Here is a 14,350-nt window from a genome sequence, read left to right as displayed (position 1 = left end):
CATTTAAACATGATCGTACCTCTTTCAAAGGCATCCCTGATATGATTGACTTCAGTCTGTGATCCAGGAACTCTAAAAATGCCTTCATGATGCAGACCTGTTAAACATCACATTTATATTTACACATACATAAACACTCACTCTCCTTTACATTAATAGTACCACCATTAAAGGTGCTCTTAGTAAATGTATTAGAGGTCGGCTATGAATAATTTGCACTTGTTTTAGGCTACTGATATATGACTATAGTCATTCATTATATGTGATTTTAAATCATTTCAAACATATTTTTGTTTTCGTTATGTGTAAAATGAAGGAATTTCTCCTTATTTAATGAGGAGAAATGACAGAGTGTAACTATAATAAGGGATTTTCTTGCAATTAACAGTTTTACCGTGCAGGTTGATGAAGCGAATGCAGCTCTCCACCACCAGGGGGATCTGTTGCCCAGAGCTCTGTTAGAAAGAGAATGGAGGGAAATTGGGAATAATAATTATGCACATCTGGATGGAAACCGAGTTGTATAGGAATCAATCATGAAAGAAATAAAACAAATATACATATGAAGTATAGTAAACATAATGTGCCAAGAGACAAAAAGTGCAGAAATACATTTTCCCACAAAAACAGATGCACACAGATGCATGCATGACAGGCGAAACAGCTGTACCTGAGTCCTCGACATCCGCCTCCTTCTTCTACAGTCACAGCCAGCCAAGCAAGGAAAGAAAGAGACAGGAGGGACATATAAAGGAGGAGCAGATTGTTTGGCATGACCAGAAGGAGTGTGTAATGTGAAAAATACGGAGAGAATGACATAAAAGCAAACAAAAGCAAAAGCCGTCAGAAAAAGGGACGAAAAATTGGGGTAAGGGATAAAGACAAAAGCAAAGAACGTTTAGATGAAAAGCAACATGTCAGGGATGCTCCGTTTTAATGTAGAACTTGCTAGACAAGAATAATGGGCTTAGCATGAAATCAAAATTAGATAGTTCATGTTTTGTTATTTATATGCTATTGTACTCCTGGACGTTGACAAAATACACTTTTAGTAGATATCTAAAAGTTTTACAATTTTGTACTTTGAAAGCGTTTCGGAAATGTCACACCCCTTACCATAACCGCAAGTTTCAACACACAACTAACACAACTCAACTAGGCCTTATCCCCTTTTTTTACGCATTTCTTGGGTGGGAATTATTCAAATGAGTAATATTGTGGCGTGTTTGTTCCTGGAAGAAAACTCAAGACTACAATTGAGGCGTTTCAAGGAGCTTACTGATATAGAGAATAGCTTCCTCTGGAGTGACTTTGTGCTAACATTACAGACCTTTTTCATGCTCAAACAGCAACGTTATGTAAAATGCATATATATATACACATTAATGTAAAAAGCATAATAGGTCATCTTTAATTAAGTAGTGTTTAAAAGCAAAGAGCTGCTTTGTGTACAGCGATGGGGAAACCGCTCTAATTCTGCTGTTCCATAAGCGCCACCTACTGTCAGAGAGTGGATTTTCATTCAACCTGTCTACCATTTTTGTTCGGACCATGTCCTAGAAAGTGAAGCCAAAGTGTCTCGATCGCCCCCAGGTGGTTGGTCCCAGTGTAGCTCATAAACCCGCCCTCTCCATGTATCCAAATGGGACGCGATACAAACTTAACTTCAAATACATTTTTTCCAAAGATGGTTTCTGTCATTTTAGGTAGGTTTTATCATGCAGAGTTCAAGTGTTCGTTTTTTTATGCTATAAAACGTGACGTCATGATTGACAGCTGTGATTGACAGCTTCTATGAGCGAAGTTGTCACTGAGGCACCAACAGACTTTTTTTCGGGATTTTCAGGAGGAGATTGGAGGTTTAGCTTTAATTTCTACATTTCCGTAACGTTGAAATGTTTATTTCACACCGACATAAGGAGTTGTTCTGCAGTAAACTGTACTAACAGATCCTGCGGGAGCGCGGGGTTTGATATCGCGGCTCTACTTCCTGCTCTCTCCCAAATCAGCGCAAGATGTCAGCCCCATATTCGGAAAATGGCGTCTTCACTTTTCTCCAATGGAAGATAGTGAAGGGGCGTCGTCCATCTTTTTTACAGTCTATGGTTCAGACCATTGCAAAAATCGGACCAAATGTTTATGCACTGTTGTAAATATTAAACGGTTGATGCAAAATAATCTAATGTGCATTCTAAAAATCTAAACAATTCTGATATAAAAAGTATCTAGAATTATTAAAGGAGCAGATATAATACCTATAATCATTCATTATTGTATCCTTTATCATAAAAAAAAGAACAATTACTTCACATATCTCACCCAAACATCTTGTTTCAATGGGAAATTTGTCAATATTGGACACAAAACTATGTTCGTTAAGGGATTTGGGGTCTTTTAGTGTCAGAAAACAACATGTTAGTATAGCTCGATGCCAACAATGTTCCTAAATCGGATTTCAATCCACTTTGCCAGAAGAAAAAAGAAGTCAATTTTACTGGGCTGCACCCATTGATCAACCAATCAAGCCCAAAAAAAGTGTTGTTGGCAAAGCAGTTCTGTGGCCCTGACTGCATTATCCAATTATTAGCGGTGTAACGAGAGTGCACATCTCAAAGATTTACTGTCCACTTAAGATGAAGAGATACAGAAGCCATTGCTAATGCAGGATGTAGCAGACACTGTTAGACACTTCACCACAATAGAATAAAAGTGTGAGAGAATGGAAGCGAGTGGACGAGGGAAGAAGGAAGTCATTTCACATGGTCCAGAGAGGCAGATGGCAGAGCAGTGCTCTACAGCCCTGAGCTCCCAGGAATAGAGAGGGACAGAGAAACACAGGGTGGGAATCTCAGAGAATAGAGAGCACCCTGCTGAAACCACTAGCATGACTGCTCACCAGCATATGCTGTCTGATGGACGCTGGATTCCCCAATAGGTTTCTTAAGCTTAACCAGAAAGATTACACTCGCTGACCAGCTTCACCAGAAAGACCATGCTGGTTGACCAATTTGACCTATGTTCAATGTTTGTTTCGCTCAGACCAACATTACATCACCCTTGAATAGCATAGAAATAGAAAGTTGACAAAATAAGTTTTCAAGAAGTGACAGCAGACATTCTATATTTTTAGACATAATTATCAAGCAGTAATTATGGCCTCATATTAACTGAGAGACTAGATGGAATTTTGTATGTTTATAAATTCATTTGTCACACTGCAGAAACCGAGACCTGAGTTTCTTTCATCTGTTGAACACAAAAGAAGATATTTTGAAGAATGTTGGTAACCAAACAGTTGGCGGTAACCGTTGACTTCCATTGTATGGGAAAAAATATATTATGCTGTTTGGTTACCAACATTCTTCAAAATATCTTTTGCGTTCAACAGATGAAAGAAACTCATATAGGTTTGGAACTAATTGAGGCAGAGTAAATTATAACAGAATTGTGAGAGTGAACTATCCTTTTAAAGAAAGGAGATACACAAAAGAAGATATTTTGAAGATTGTTTGTAACCAAGAAGAGAGAGCAACCATTGACTACCATAGTAGGGAAAACAATGCTATGGTAGTCAATGGTTGCTCTATCTGCTTGGTTACAAACATTCTTCAAAATATCTTCTTTTGTGTTCAGCAGAACAAAGAAACTCATACAGGTTTGAAACAACTTGAGGGTGAGTAAATGATGACAGAATTTTCATTTTTAGGTCCCATTGATTAAAAATGGTTAAAAATATACCTAAAAAATATATTGTTCCCTTATACATTTATAAATGAAATGGTTTATGGACATTATTTGTCAACCACCCAAGCTGGTCTAAGCTAGTGTTTTCAGCAGGGTGGTCTGAAAGGCGGACACTGCTAATGAGCCAAGGACATCAGGTGCAGATAAGGCAGAAAGCAGGATTGACAGCTCTTAGATGGTGCAGAATTTAGCTGGTTTTATACACTAGCTGTTGTGAGCTCTATGGTAGCAGCTAGGGTATAAGCTCAAAAAGTGAAACACTTGAAAGTGTTCAGTATGGAGTTCCCCATTGCTATCAGAGGACTACATCTTGAAACCGCTCTGAGTCAGTTTGTAAAACACTAAGTCAGCAGAGCAAATGAGAGTTAACCAAAGGAAGCATCATATGATGCCAATTATTAAACCCATTCGTTTTTCTCCATATAGATTTTTAAGACAACATAAAGGAATCTATACTTCTGTAGAAGCCACAAGAGTCATTTTACATATTTTTTAAAGAGAAAATATGTGAATTTGGAGTAAAGAACTATGGCACCCAAAGAGTGAAAGACAAACAACCCACTCAAATAAAGCATAAGTAAGATGTAATCAAGAAATAAATCAACAAAGATGCATATCTGGTACATAGCTGAATATTTAGTAACCATAAATAATAATAATAATAATAATAATAATAATAATAATAATAATAATAATAATAATAATAATACAATTATTTAATATACATTTTTTTATTATTTTAATTAATTATAATTATTGAATTATATTTATAAACAATTATAAATAAATGTATATATAATTTAATTCTCATTTTATTATAATTGATTTGTCTTTCATTATTTAAATTTACGCTCATATCACTCATGTATTCATTTATAATTTGCTCATTTATAAATACATGTATAAATATGTTAATAGTTTAATATTGTGCCTTTGGATTTTTATTTGATTAGGTCATTCATAATGCTTTATGGGATTGTAGTTCATTGCCTGTTTTTATTTTTAAATCCCTATGGAGAAAACAAGGAAGAAATTCCAGAACCAAGGCTATTAAAAAAAACAGTCAACCACAATTGTGCACTTTTGGCAGCATTTTCAATGAGAAGCATTTTTATAGGCCTTAATAACATGGAAGAGGCATTAAATACGAGCATCAAGAAACATTGCACTGAGCAAAAGGCTGTGATAACTGTTGAAATGATGCAGTATTCAGAGAACAGCCAAGTGTATCTTATAAGCACACGACACATGCACTAAAATATGCATGCCTTCACTCACACTCACACACAGGTGAACAACGAAGGTTGCTTGGCTGCACAGATGCCTGGAGAGAAAACTGTGAGAGCCTCTGTCTCACCCGATTTAATAAGCAGCCATGTCACTTTATGGAAATAACGTAGCATGTCATTTCAAATAAGATTCGGTCACACAATCGTGCAAACCGCTCTCTAACCTTACTGGGGAGCATGAAGTGATCAAATAATCTCCATACATGTTCTCCTTATTTAATATCCCCTTGTAGATTTACAAGCCAACTGGTCACCCCAAAATTCACAAGTAATCATTAAAGCAGATGCAATAATCAGACAGAGGGATGTCCATGCTCAAAGCCATATCAGAACCGTACAAATGCAACACACATGACCAGAAGCACATGAGAATGAGGCACAAGTGTTAAGGAAGCCATGGAGGGAATGGAGTTAGAGGAACACAGCAAGAACATTACAGAAGTCTATCTGTAACAGAGCAGAGGGCTGTCAGCCGCAGGGCTATACCTGAATGAAGGAGAGCATGTCTCCAGAGAAGAGTTTGTGGTTGTACTGGGAGCAGGGCCTGGCTTTCCGCACACGCACTGCCCTACCAGGCTGCATTCTGGGAAATATATACACCGGCACTCCACTGTGACACTATGGCATCAGTGTACTCATGCAAACATGCTAACATAACAGTAATTCACACAGAACAGACAACACAACAGAAATGTACTCTAGATCATGCACACTGTCTGGGGTCAATACACACTCTATTTATCCCACAATGAGATGTTCTAGCCTCATTATGAAATTGATTGTGTTCTGTTCGATCACTTGAGTCATTTAAACTGATCGTTAAATCTCTCAATGGAGCCGTCTTAATTTCTGCTGAACACGCAAAGACCGTCGGCCAGGAAACAAGAGCAGATGTTTGCTGGATTGCGGCCAATGTTGTCAGCACATGACTGTGTGAACAGTACATAGTTACAGAGAGACAGATGGGATGGGAGACGTACCTGGAGGGATCGCTATCAGTGGCCTCAGCTGCAAAAGAGAAAGAGAGGGAAAATGAGAATAGAGAGTTGACAGACTTCCTCATCCTAGGGTATTATAGTTACTAAAGTCACTGTTGCTACAACAAAACTGTGGCAACTTTTATTGTGGTAAGGCATCTTACACCATCTTACTCTATATTTACCAATTTCACACATGCATGTTGATTCATTCGGTCTTCTTTTATTTACCGTTTTTATTTTTAGTTGAAGAACTGACCAGTTGTGGTTAGTTACCTTTCTGTATGGCCTCTTTAAGTAGGTCGTGCTTGGCTTCGAGTTTCGAGATCAGAGAGCTGCCGCTTACATGCTCCTTCACTTTCTAAAAAAAATAAAATACATTGAATAAATCAATGGCCATGTTATCGTTCGTCATCAAGGTATTTACTTTTCTGCTATAAGATTTGCGTGAATATTATAAATCCAAAAGTATACAGTACACTACCATTCTTTTTGAAAGAAGTCTCTTAAGGTCACCAAGTTTGTTTGATCCAAAATACAGTACATTTTGCACAATATTATTACAATTTTAAAATACCAGTTTTTTCTTTTGCAATATATTATTTATATTGCATTATATATCATTTATTTTCTGTGATGTCAAAGCTGAATTTTTTTTGCATCATTCTTCCAGTCTTCAGTGTCACATGATCCTTCAGAAATCATTCTAATATGCTGATTTGCTGTTCTAGAACATTTCTTATTATCATCAGTGTTTTTCAGGATTCTTTGATTAATGAATTTTGATATTAATTTGAAATTTTGAAAAAAGTTTACTGTCACTTTTGATCAATTTAATGGCACATTGAAGTGCACCATTATTCAATGTGATGACGTAATTTCCCCTGAAACAGGAAGACAGGGTGGGACATATCAAGCAGCTCCTCCCCTTTTTTAAAACAGCCAATAGCGTTTCGTTTATATCGCAGTTTGACTAGAGCCGTTCAGCTCGGTAAAGCTGCAGTTTCCTCCTAATCTCTAACCGTTTATCATCATAATCTCCACTATATCGCTTTGAAATACAGCATTCTGTGCAGAATTCAAATGGGTCCGATATGTTTTGTTGCCTGCGCCGACTCGCGCATATGATCCGCTCTGTGCTTTCGTGTCTCTGGACCGGAGCAGACGTGTGTGTGCGCTGCGGCGGTGCTCGTGAAACTAGCGTGAAACAAGACTTAATTCGTCTCAACTGAAAGTATATTTACACTGTCTGAATCGTTCCCTATCCCCTACATAGTGCACTATGCGCCATTCACCATGTAGAAAATAGTAAAAGTGACCTATTTCAGCCACATCTTCAGCGTCTATTTAGGGGGCGGGACATTTCAAATTCTAGAGAGCATTTGATTGGACAGAAAATATGACAAGAAGCTAAAGTCTGCGTTGATAAAAGCACATGATCCATTTTAGCGGAAGTGAGAGACTAAGTTTTGACAGTCAGTTTGACAGACACTCATTACCTCAAGGCTAACATATTCATACTAATAGCTAAAAAAATTCAAATTTGATTTCAGGGGGCCTTTAATGAATCCTTGCTAAATAGAAGTGTCCGCTTATTTTTGGTCATATGGCACATCAGTCCATGTTGGAAAGAGATCTTACTGTAAAGTAGAAGGTCTCTGTGTCCTGTTGATTGGCTCTGCGTTTGGCAAGGCTGGGTTTGGCTCCTGTTCCGTCACCTGTGCTCTCCACTGATGGAGTGGCGGAGGCGTCCAGAGTGGGGTTGCAATCATCATCACAGACGCTCTCCAGAAGGTTTGAATGTGTTGCCTTAAGTGTCTTACTGACCTGAAGGAATTTCACAGGTGTGAGATGCACAGAGGTTTGTTCAAAGATGCGCATGATAAATGAAAATAACAATGTGAAAGAGAAGCATACTGCTGCTATGTGCATCTCTGGAGGAGTGCACCAAAATAAAGAGTGTGGCATAGAATTTACCTCATCAGTTTCCAAGGTAACAGATGCCAGTCTGGACTGAAGCTGCTGGAATCTGGTCTCAAACTCATACCTCACCTGGCCTTCTGCGCTCACCTCACACACCTGTCACACACCAGATGTTTTTATTCTACATAACGCTGGCCCCTCATGATGGCAACATGACCAGCACAATATTACTCATTTTATCTTATTAACACCTGATTATCAAACCCTTTCAGTTGCCAAAAAAAATAATTATATATATATAAATATATAATTGGTGGTCAGTATAAAATGTAAAAATAGTTATTTTTACTTATGCCTTTAAAAAATTTATAAAACTTATATTGTATATAAATAATAGATTTAAAATAATTTTCTTTTTTAAACTACACTACCATTCAAAAGCTTGAGGTTGGTAAAAAAAATTTATGTTTTCTTATGCTCACCAAGGCTACAGTAAAAACAGTAATATTGTGAAATGTTATCATTTAAAATCTATTTTCTATTTTAATATATTTTATTATCCTTCAGAAATTATTCTAATATGCTGATTTGCCGCTCAAGAAACATTTATTATTATTATTATCAATGATGAAAACAGTTGTGCTGTTTAGGATATTAGAACAGTATTTATTTGAAATGGATCTTTTTGCAACATTATAAATGTCTACTGGTTACACGCCAATTTAATGCATACTTGGCTGAATAAAATATATCTTGTATTTGTATTAAAACATTACAAAAGTTTAGTTTCTTAATATATTATATTACCAAACCGAAGTATTTTTAAGGATTTAATTCATTCAAGAGTTACTGAAAGCCCCACTAAAACATATAGTCATTTTCATGATGTTACCTGGTCTCCTTCATGGGGCTGGTACTGAAAGCGGAAGGGCAGACAAAATGCGGTGTTGTGAGCCTGAAGCAGAGCATCTCTATCCTGGCTCTGGCTGAGTCCAGTCACTGCTGAGTCTAGTTGCTGAAGGCCATTTTTCATATTCTGGAGGGTTCGGTTTCTGTTGGAGAGGTATCCACGTATGACCCGAGACACAGACAGGTGATACCCCAGATCTGTGCACTGCATTCAACATCAGCCAGATGGCAAGACAAAGACAAAGACAAAAAGAGGAAAATACAGTCATTGTTTGAGCAAACATGAATGTTCAGATTCCCGCTCACTGACTAAACCTGCTGTGATGTTTTTGACGTGACATGTTCTACAATGTGCCTCAGGCAATGGGAATAACAAACCATCTGACATATTTCAGAGCTTACTTGAGAACTGAAGATAACAGTGTTACAAAATATGCACACTATCTATCAAAAAGCAGAACAATAGTGAAGTCATTGAAACTATGAAATGAAAACAAATGGAAGTGTGGGAATTATCTAGTGACTTCATGAGATGCAGGTCTTGAACATTGGGGGGGACCAATTTTTTTTTTAGAAACAGAACAGTGAACGAAATTCTAGGTCTAATTCTAGTGTGGAAATAATCATTTTGGGGCTATTTGCAAATAACATTTGCATCAAATATATCGTTAGTGAATAAATACATAGACCGCTTTTGACACTCAAATTCCTTGGTGGTCTGGTGGTAGAATGGTGGTGAATTTTTGTAAACCATGTCGAAGGTTACAGGTTCTAACCCGCCCTCATATAGTTTTTTTTTTCTTCTTCTCCATTAAAATCAAAGATGTCTAGTGATTGTATATTAAGAGCATGGACACGTTTGTGTGCATTTTGTTTTGTGATTTCACAGTCCCTGCAACGGCATTAAGCGATAGATTTATGCGCTCGTCTGTGTGTGAAGACTGTGCAGGAGCCAAAAGAGAACGTAAACCCCGCCTACTTTGATTTCATTGGCCATCTCAATCATTTTGACATTGACGAGCGCTTACAGACCTAAGGCAGACCAGACTAAAAATTTAACTTTTAAACCTATTTGTCATCCTAACATGCAGAGTGCTGCATAATGAAGTGTAGTGCAAGAATTTCAAATATTGGGAGGGACAATTTGGCCATTTCTAATTATTGGGGGGACTTAACCCCCTCAATGTCTATGGTGGTTACGGCCCTGGTATGATGGATATGTGTTGGCTTGTTTCTTTCATATTTGTCTTTTAAAGCTTGTATGCATAAATCTTTAGATCAAAAGCTGTTTAAGACCTTGAGAAACATAAATCAGTCAAGTGTGTTCATTTATTTTTTTTCACTGGTAGTGTAGACGTCTCTAGTGTCTTTTGTTTCTCTAGTATTTTCTCAATGGATACATTCTGCATACCGTCAAATACATTAGACAGAATGGTCTGTACTATTTTTGGTGAGAGGTCAATTCAAAATGAAAAGGGAACTAAAACAACCACGCCTTAAAGAGTGTCTAGACAGATGGTAATAGGACAGCAACAGTGTGTTAGACTCACATCAATCAGAGTGCAAATGTCCTGTAGATAGTACTTATTCATGGAGGCATTAGCTGCTGCCAAGTTGAGCAAGTAGTCGTTACGAGCTTTAGTGCACTTCAGCTGAGTTTCCTGTACTTTCCCTTGTCTCTGTAAAGAAAACACATGTGCAGTGGAAACCAGGGGGTTAGAGATAAAAAGTGAGATCTTGCTCTTCCTGTGCCATCTTCACAGAGCAAAGCTCCGGAAGTTACATTTTCACAAACCACCGCTTTTACCTTCTCCATCAGTCTCTCCATTTTTTTCACAGAGCTGCGTCTTTGCCCCCCTGATTGGCTGAGCCCGAAGTCAGCTGACTTGCCCGTCTGTTTCTCCTCCAGTCGTGTGGCCTCTTTGAGCTTTCCTTCAGCAGCCAGACAGTCGATGTGGTACTGATGATAAGTCTTCAAAGCCTGTAATGCACAGAAAAAAAAAATGTTCTCAATTCATATTTGTGTCATTTTCCAGTAATATCTAAACATCTTTATAACAAGGTAAACTTACTTGAGAAAGAAAATTGTGTCAATTAATTAATTAAATTAATCATATTATATATGATAATAACAATAATAAATCAGTTTATTTTTACTCCATGTGCAAACAATAAGTTTTTATATTTTAAGTTTATCGTTAGATTCATGAATAAAACAAGATAACATATAACACTGTCTTGTTTTATTCATGGGCAAATAAATGCATGTATTGTTTTTAACATAAGCCAGACATTTGAAGCTTATTGTTAGATCTATGGATAAAAACATATTTTAAAAAATGTATTATTATTATTATTATGAAAACGTTTATTTTTACTGCATGTGCCAATCTTTTTTTATTACTTAACATAATAAGCCATGGCGCGGTTTCACAGACAGGTCTTAGATTAAGCCTTAGTTCAATTAGGACATTTAAGTAGCTTTTATAAAAGTGTCTAAGAAAAAAATATATCTTGAGACAAACCAATGGCACTGACATATTTTAAGATATGCCAGTGGAAGCTTCTGTCAGTAAAAACAGCTCAAGCTCTAAAAGCACACAAATGTGCATTTTAGTCTGAGACTAGGCTTAATCCTTGTCTGTGAAACCAGGGGTATATATTTTAAGCTTACGGTTCGATTTATAAATAAAACAAGTTAAAAAAAACGACTTGCCAATGTGACATATTCAATTACGTCCTATTTTACACACTCGTATAAAGCCCTATTTTTATGATCAAGCTTAGCGCATTTATTTTCAGAGACATTAAATACCTTCTAAGACTGCAAAAAGACATACGTGCAAACAAAAAATATCACAGAGCCAAGACACTTGTGGTAGGCAAGCTGTTTGTCTACTGGAGGGTAGAGAGCACACAGCTGCTGTCAGCCAGGGTCAGTAGGCTTGATCTTGCAGCTCTGACCCAAGCTAGAAAAATTAGCTCTGGCAGTGCACATGGGCTTTTTGTGCTACAGGATGGACCAAAATGCACTGAGGTCTATAGAAAGACATGCATGCAGACACATTCAATTGTGAATGCTTGAGCAAATACGTGCATCATGTGGTATTTAGTCGAGTTTAATCATGCTGTCTTTGGCCGCAGTGAGATTATGTAATTCAAAGCTGATGCCATTTGGACTCTATTTCAGTTCACTAGAGCATGCTGCTCAGTGTAAATTTAGCATGTTCACAGCAAAACAGCCTCCGACCTACCGTCTGCATCTCTGTGGTCACTTTCAAGAGCTCATCTTGCATCTGGAGTCCCACCTCCTTGCTCTGAAACAGAGAATAAGAGTCAGTGTGTCAAATAGGGAAGATGCTTTGGCTGTGTTTTGTGTGGGAGTGTTTCTTGTCGGTAAATAAGAGAGGAAGAGAAAGAGGGAAAAATTAGATGTTGTAGCTGGGGATTCTGTACCCGCTTTGCCAGGCGGTGTGTGTCCTCTATGCAGTGTGAGAGCCGCTGCGTGAGTGTGTTGCCGCAGAGCTCACTCAGTGAACTGTGATCTCTACTCTCCTGCCTGGTCTGGGTCAGCAGAACAGACCAGCACTGAGCCACTGACAGGTCCAACTGCTCCTTCCTACAGAGACAGGAGCAGAGAAAATTAAAGAGATGGTTAAAGTCGCAGTCTAATAGAAGTAGCAACATATCTTTTCATCCATATTGTGACGTACTTCAGTGTGAAACATGAAGTATGTCACAATATGTAAAATGTATTCCGGGGAAGCAGGAACTTGGTTCTATCAGTGGTTTGTTGATTGAATGAAGGCAGCTCTGAATGCGAGCTTGCAGTGATTGTAAGAAATGAGCAGTTTTAAGCAGTAGTCTGGCATACGTCACCAGAGAGAAGTCTTGTGTTTCACCAGATAAATAATCCATGTGTAGCATGTGCCTAAGTACTAACGTGCCTAAGACAGACTTCTGCACAGTAATGCATCTATTTATATATAGATTTGCATTCATGAGTTTAAAAATAGTAGTAAAAACGTGCCGCACAGAACGCAGGGGTCTAGAGACGGTAAAACCCAGAAATAACATTAACTGCTTACAAATGATACACAGTTGATTAAGATATGGCGCAATGGTCAAAGACATCCATAAAGCGCATGTTTACATGGAAGAACAATCAAACAAAGAGTCAATATTGAGTAGCTCACATTTTAGACACAATATTGTCAGTTACTTTCGCTATGCCAATGAAAATATTTCAGAACAAAGCCACAGCCGTTGCACATCTCAGAGCAACAACACAGTAGTGGTGTTCGAGAGTGGATCAGTGTTTTTGAACAAATTGGCGAGAGAACGATTCAATGACTCACTCACAAGTCACTTATTTGGTTACTAAATGAAAATGGTGTTTGAACAAATCCTCTATCTATCCATCCATCCACCTATTAGGGCTGTCAAATGAAAAATATTTGTCGAATTTCAAATATAAATCAACATTCAAATGATAAAACGTTGCGTTTGAATTTTAGGTGTGCTTCCGGCAGCCTTATTAGTGGCACACGAGATGGGATGATGACGTAAGAGTTGTTTCATTTTAATGTTTTTCTTAGCCGAATCCAGTTGAACCCACTTGATCCGGTGCTACTGTGCTTCAAACATTGAACAAATAGAGAAGCTCAATGCGGATGCATCCTTAACCAAGCAGTTCATACAGAACATATTTTCTGTGCTGCTTTTCTATGTAAACATGGACTCGACGGACTTTTGCACTGAAGCACTGTTTAAAAAGCCATGTAAAGTTAAAAGAAGTTCAACTTTTAAAAAATATGTCTTGAGACTTTGTGGGGGTTTTTTCCACTCCACTGCATCTCATGTTTTTAAACGCAAAAAAGTATATGATTGGCGCCTCGGCTCTTTGTTTAAAACTATGCATTAAAACATGATGCAGTTTTGTTCATAAGTTGATTTATAAATGTTAAGTTTAAACTATCATGCCCTTTTTTTGTAAAGGCAGTCATGTTATTTCACTGCTTTGAATAAACAATTTAATGTGGTGCATTAATATTTTTCTCATTGCGCTCTCTTATGGCCTCGGGAGATAAGCCAAAAACGTTTTCCCCCTAACTGAAAAAATTTGATTATATAATTGTAATATATTAGTCATTTTCAAGTTTTAATTTAGTTTTTGACAGCCCTACCAGCTATCCATCCATTCATCCACCCATCAATGCTAAAAGTGAGTACCTCTTGGTTTTCACTGTGAACTTCTCACTGAGTTTCTCCAGACAGCGGGCATATTCTGCCTCAATCTCCCCCCGTCTGCGCAGGTACTCGCTTAGATCCTGCAGCTGCTGTGTCTTGACCTCCAGCTGCGCGTCTAGGATTTTTAGCTGCTCTGATAGCTGCCCACGCACCTCTGAGCGAAGATAAAGAAGGGAAAGAGAACATGTAAGGATGGTTTTCAGCACAAAAAGAGGCATAAACTAATGAATTTGTATCCCCCTGCACTAGTGGCTCTGG

At 37.8% G+C, this 14,350-nt stretch overlaps 1 protein-coding gene across 4 annotated transcripts in view; it reads right to left on the bottom strand.

Annotated features, from left to right (window-relative positions):
- Positions 1–14,350, bottom strand: part of arhgap4b (Rho GTPase activating protein 4b) — a 33,963-nt gene that overhangs the window by 11,260 nt on the left and 8,353 nt on the right. For 2 of the 4 annotated variants that reach the window (XM_079802275.1, XM_079802274.1), the window contains exons 3-15: positions 14,075–14,246; positions 12,299–12,461; positions 12,097–12,159; positions 10,650–10,823; positions 10,393–10,521; positions 8,826–9,047; positions 7,988–8,089; positions 7,652–7,837; positions 6,287–6,371; positions 6,014–6,041; positions 5,520–5,616; positions 395–455; positions 20–97 (exon numbers count right to left, since the gene is read on the bottom strand). In XM_079802275.1, coding sequence (XP_079658401.1) covers positions 20–97; positions 395–455; positions 5,520–5,616; positions 6,014–6,041; positions 6,287–6,371; positions 7,652–7,837; positions 7,988–8,089; positions 8,826–9,047; positions 10,393–10,521; positions 10,650–10,823; positions 12,097–12,159; positions 12,299–12,461; positions 14,075–14,246 — 1,560 coding nt within the window. Of the gene's footprint in view, positions 1–19; positions 98–394; positions 456–670; positions 699–5,519; positions 5,617–6,013; positions 6,042–6,286; positions 6,372–7,651; positions 7,838–7,987; positions 8,090–8,825; positions 9,048–10,392; positions 10,522–10,649; positions 10,824–12,096; positions 12,160–12,298; positions 12,462–14,074; positions 14,247–14,350 lie in introns of all 4 variants that reach the window. The other 2 variants (XM_079802276.1, XM_079802277.1) reach the window with 1 other exon arrangement.

This window comes from Gobio gobio (assembly GCF_949357685.1).
Source record: "Gobio gobio genome assembly, chromosome: 21".
Lineage (NCBI taxonomy): Eukaryota > Metazoa > Chordata > Actinopteri > Cypriniformes > Gobionidae > Gobio > Gobio gobio.
This window is presented reverse-complemented; position numbering and strand designations above follow the sequence as displayed.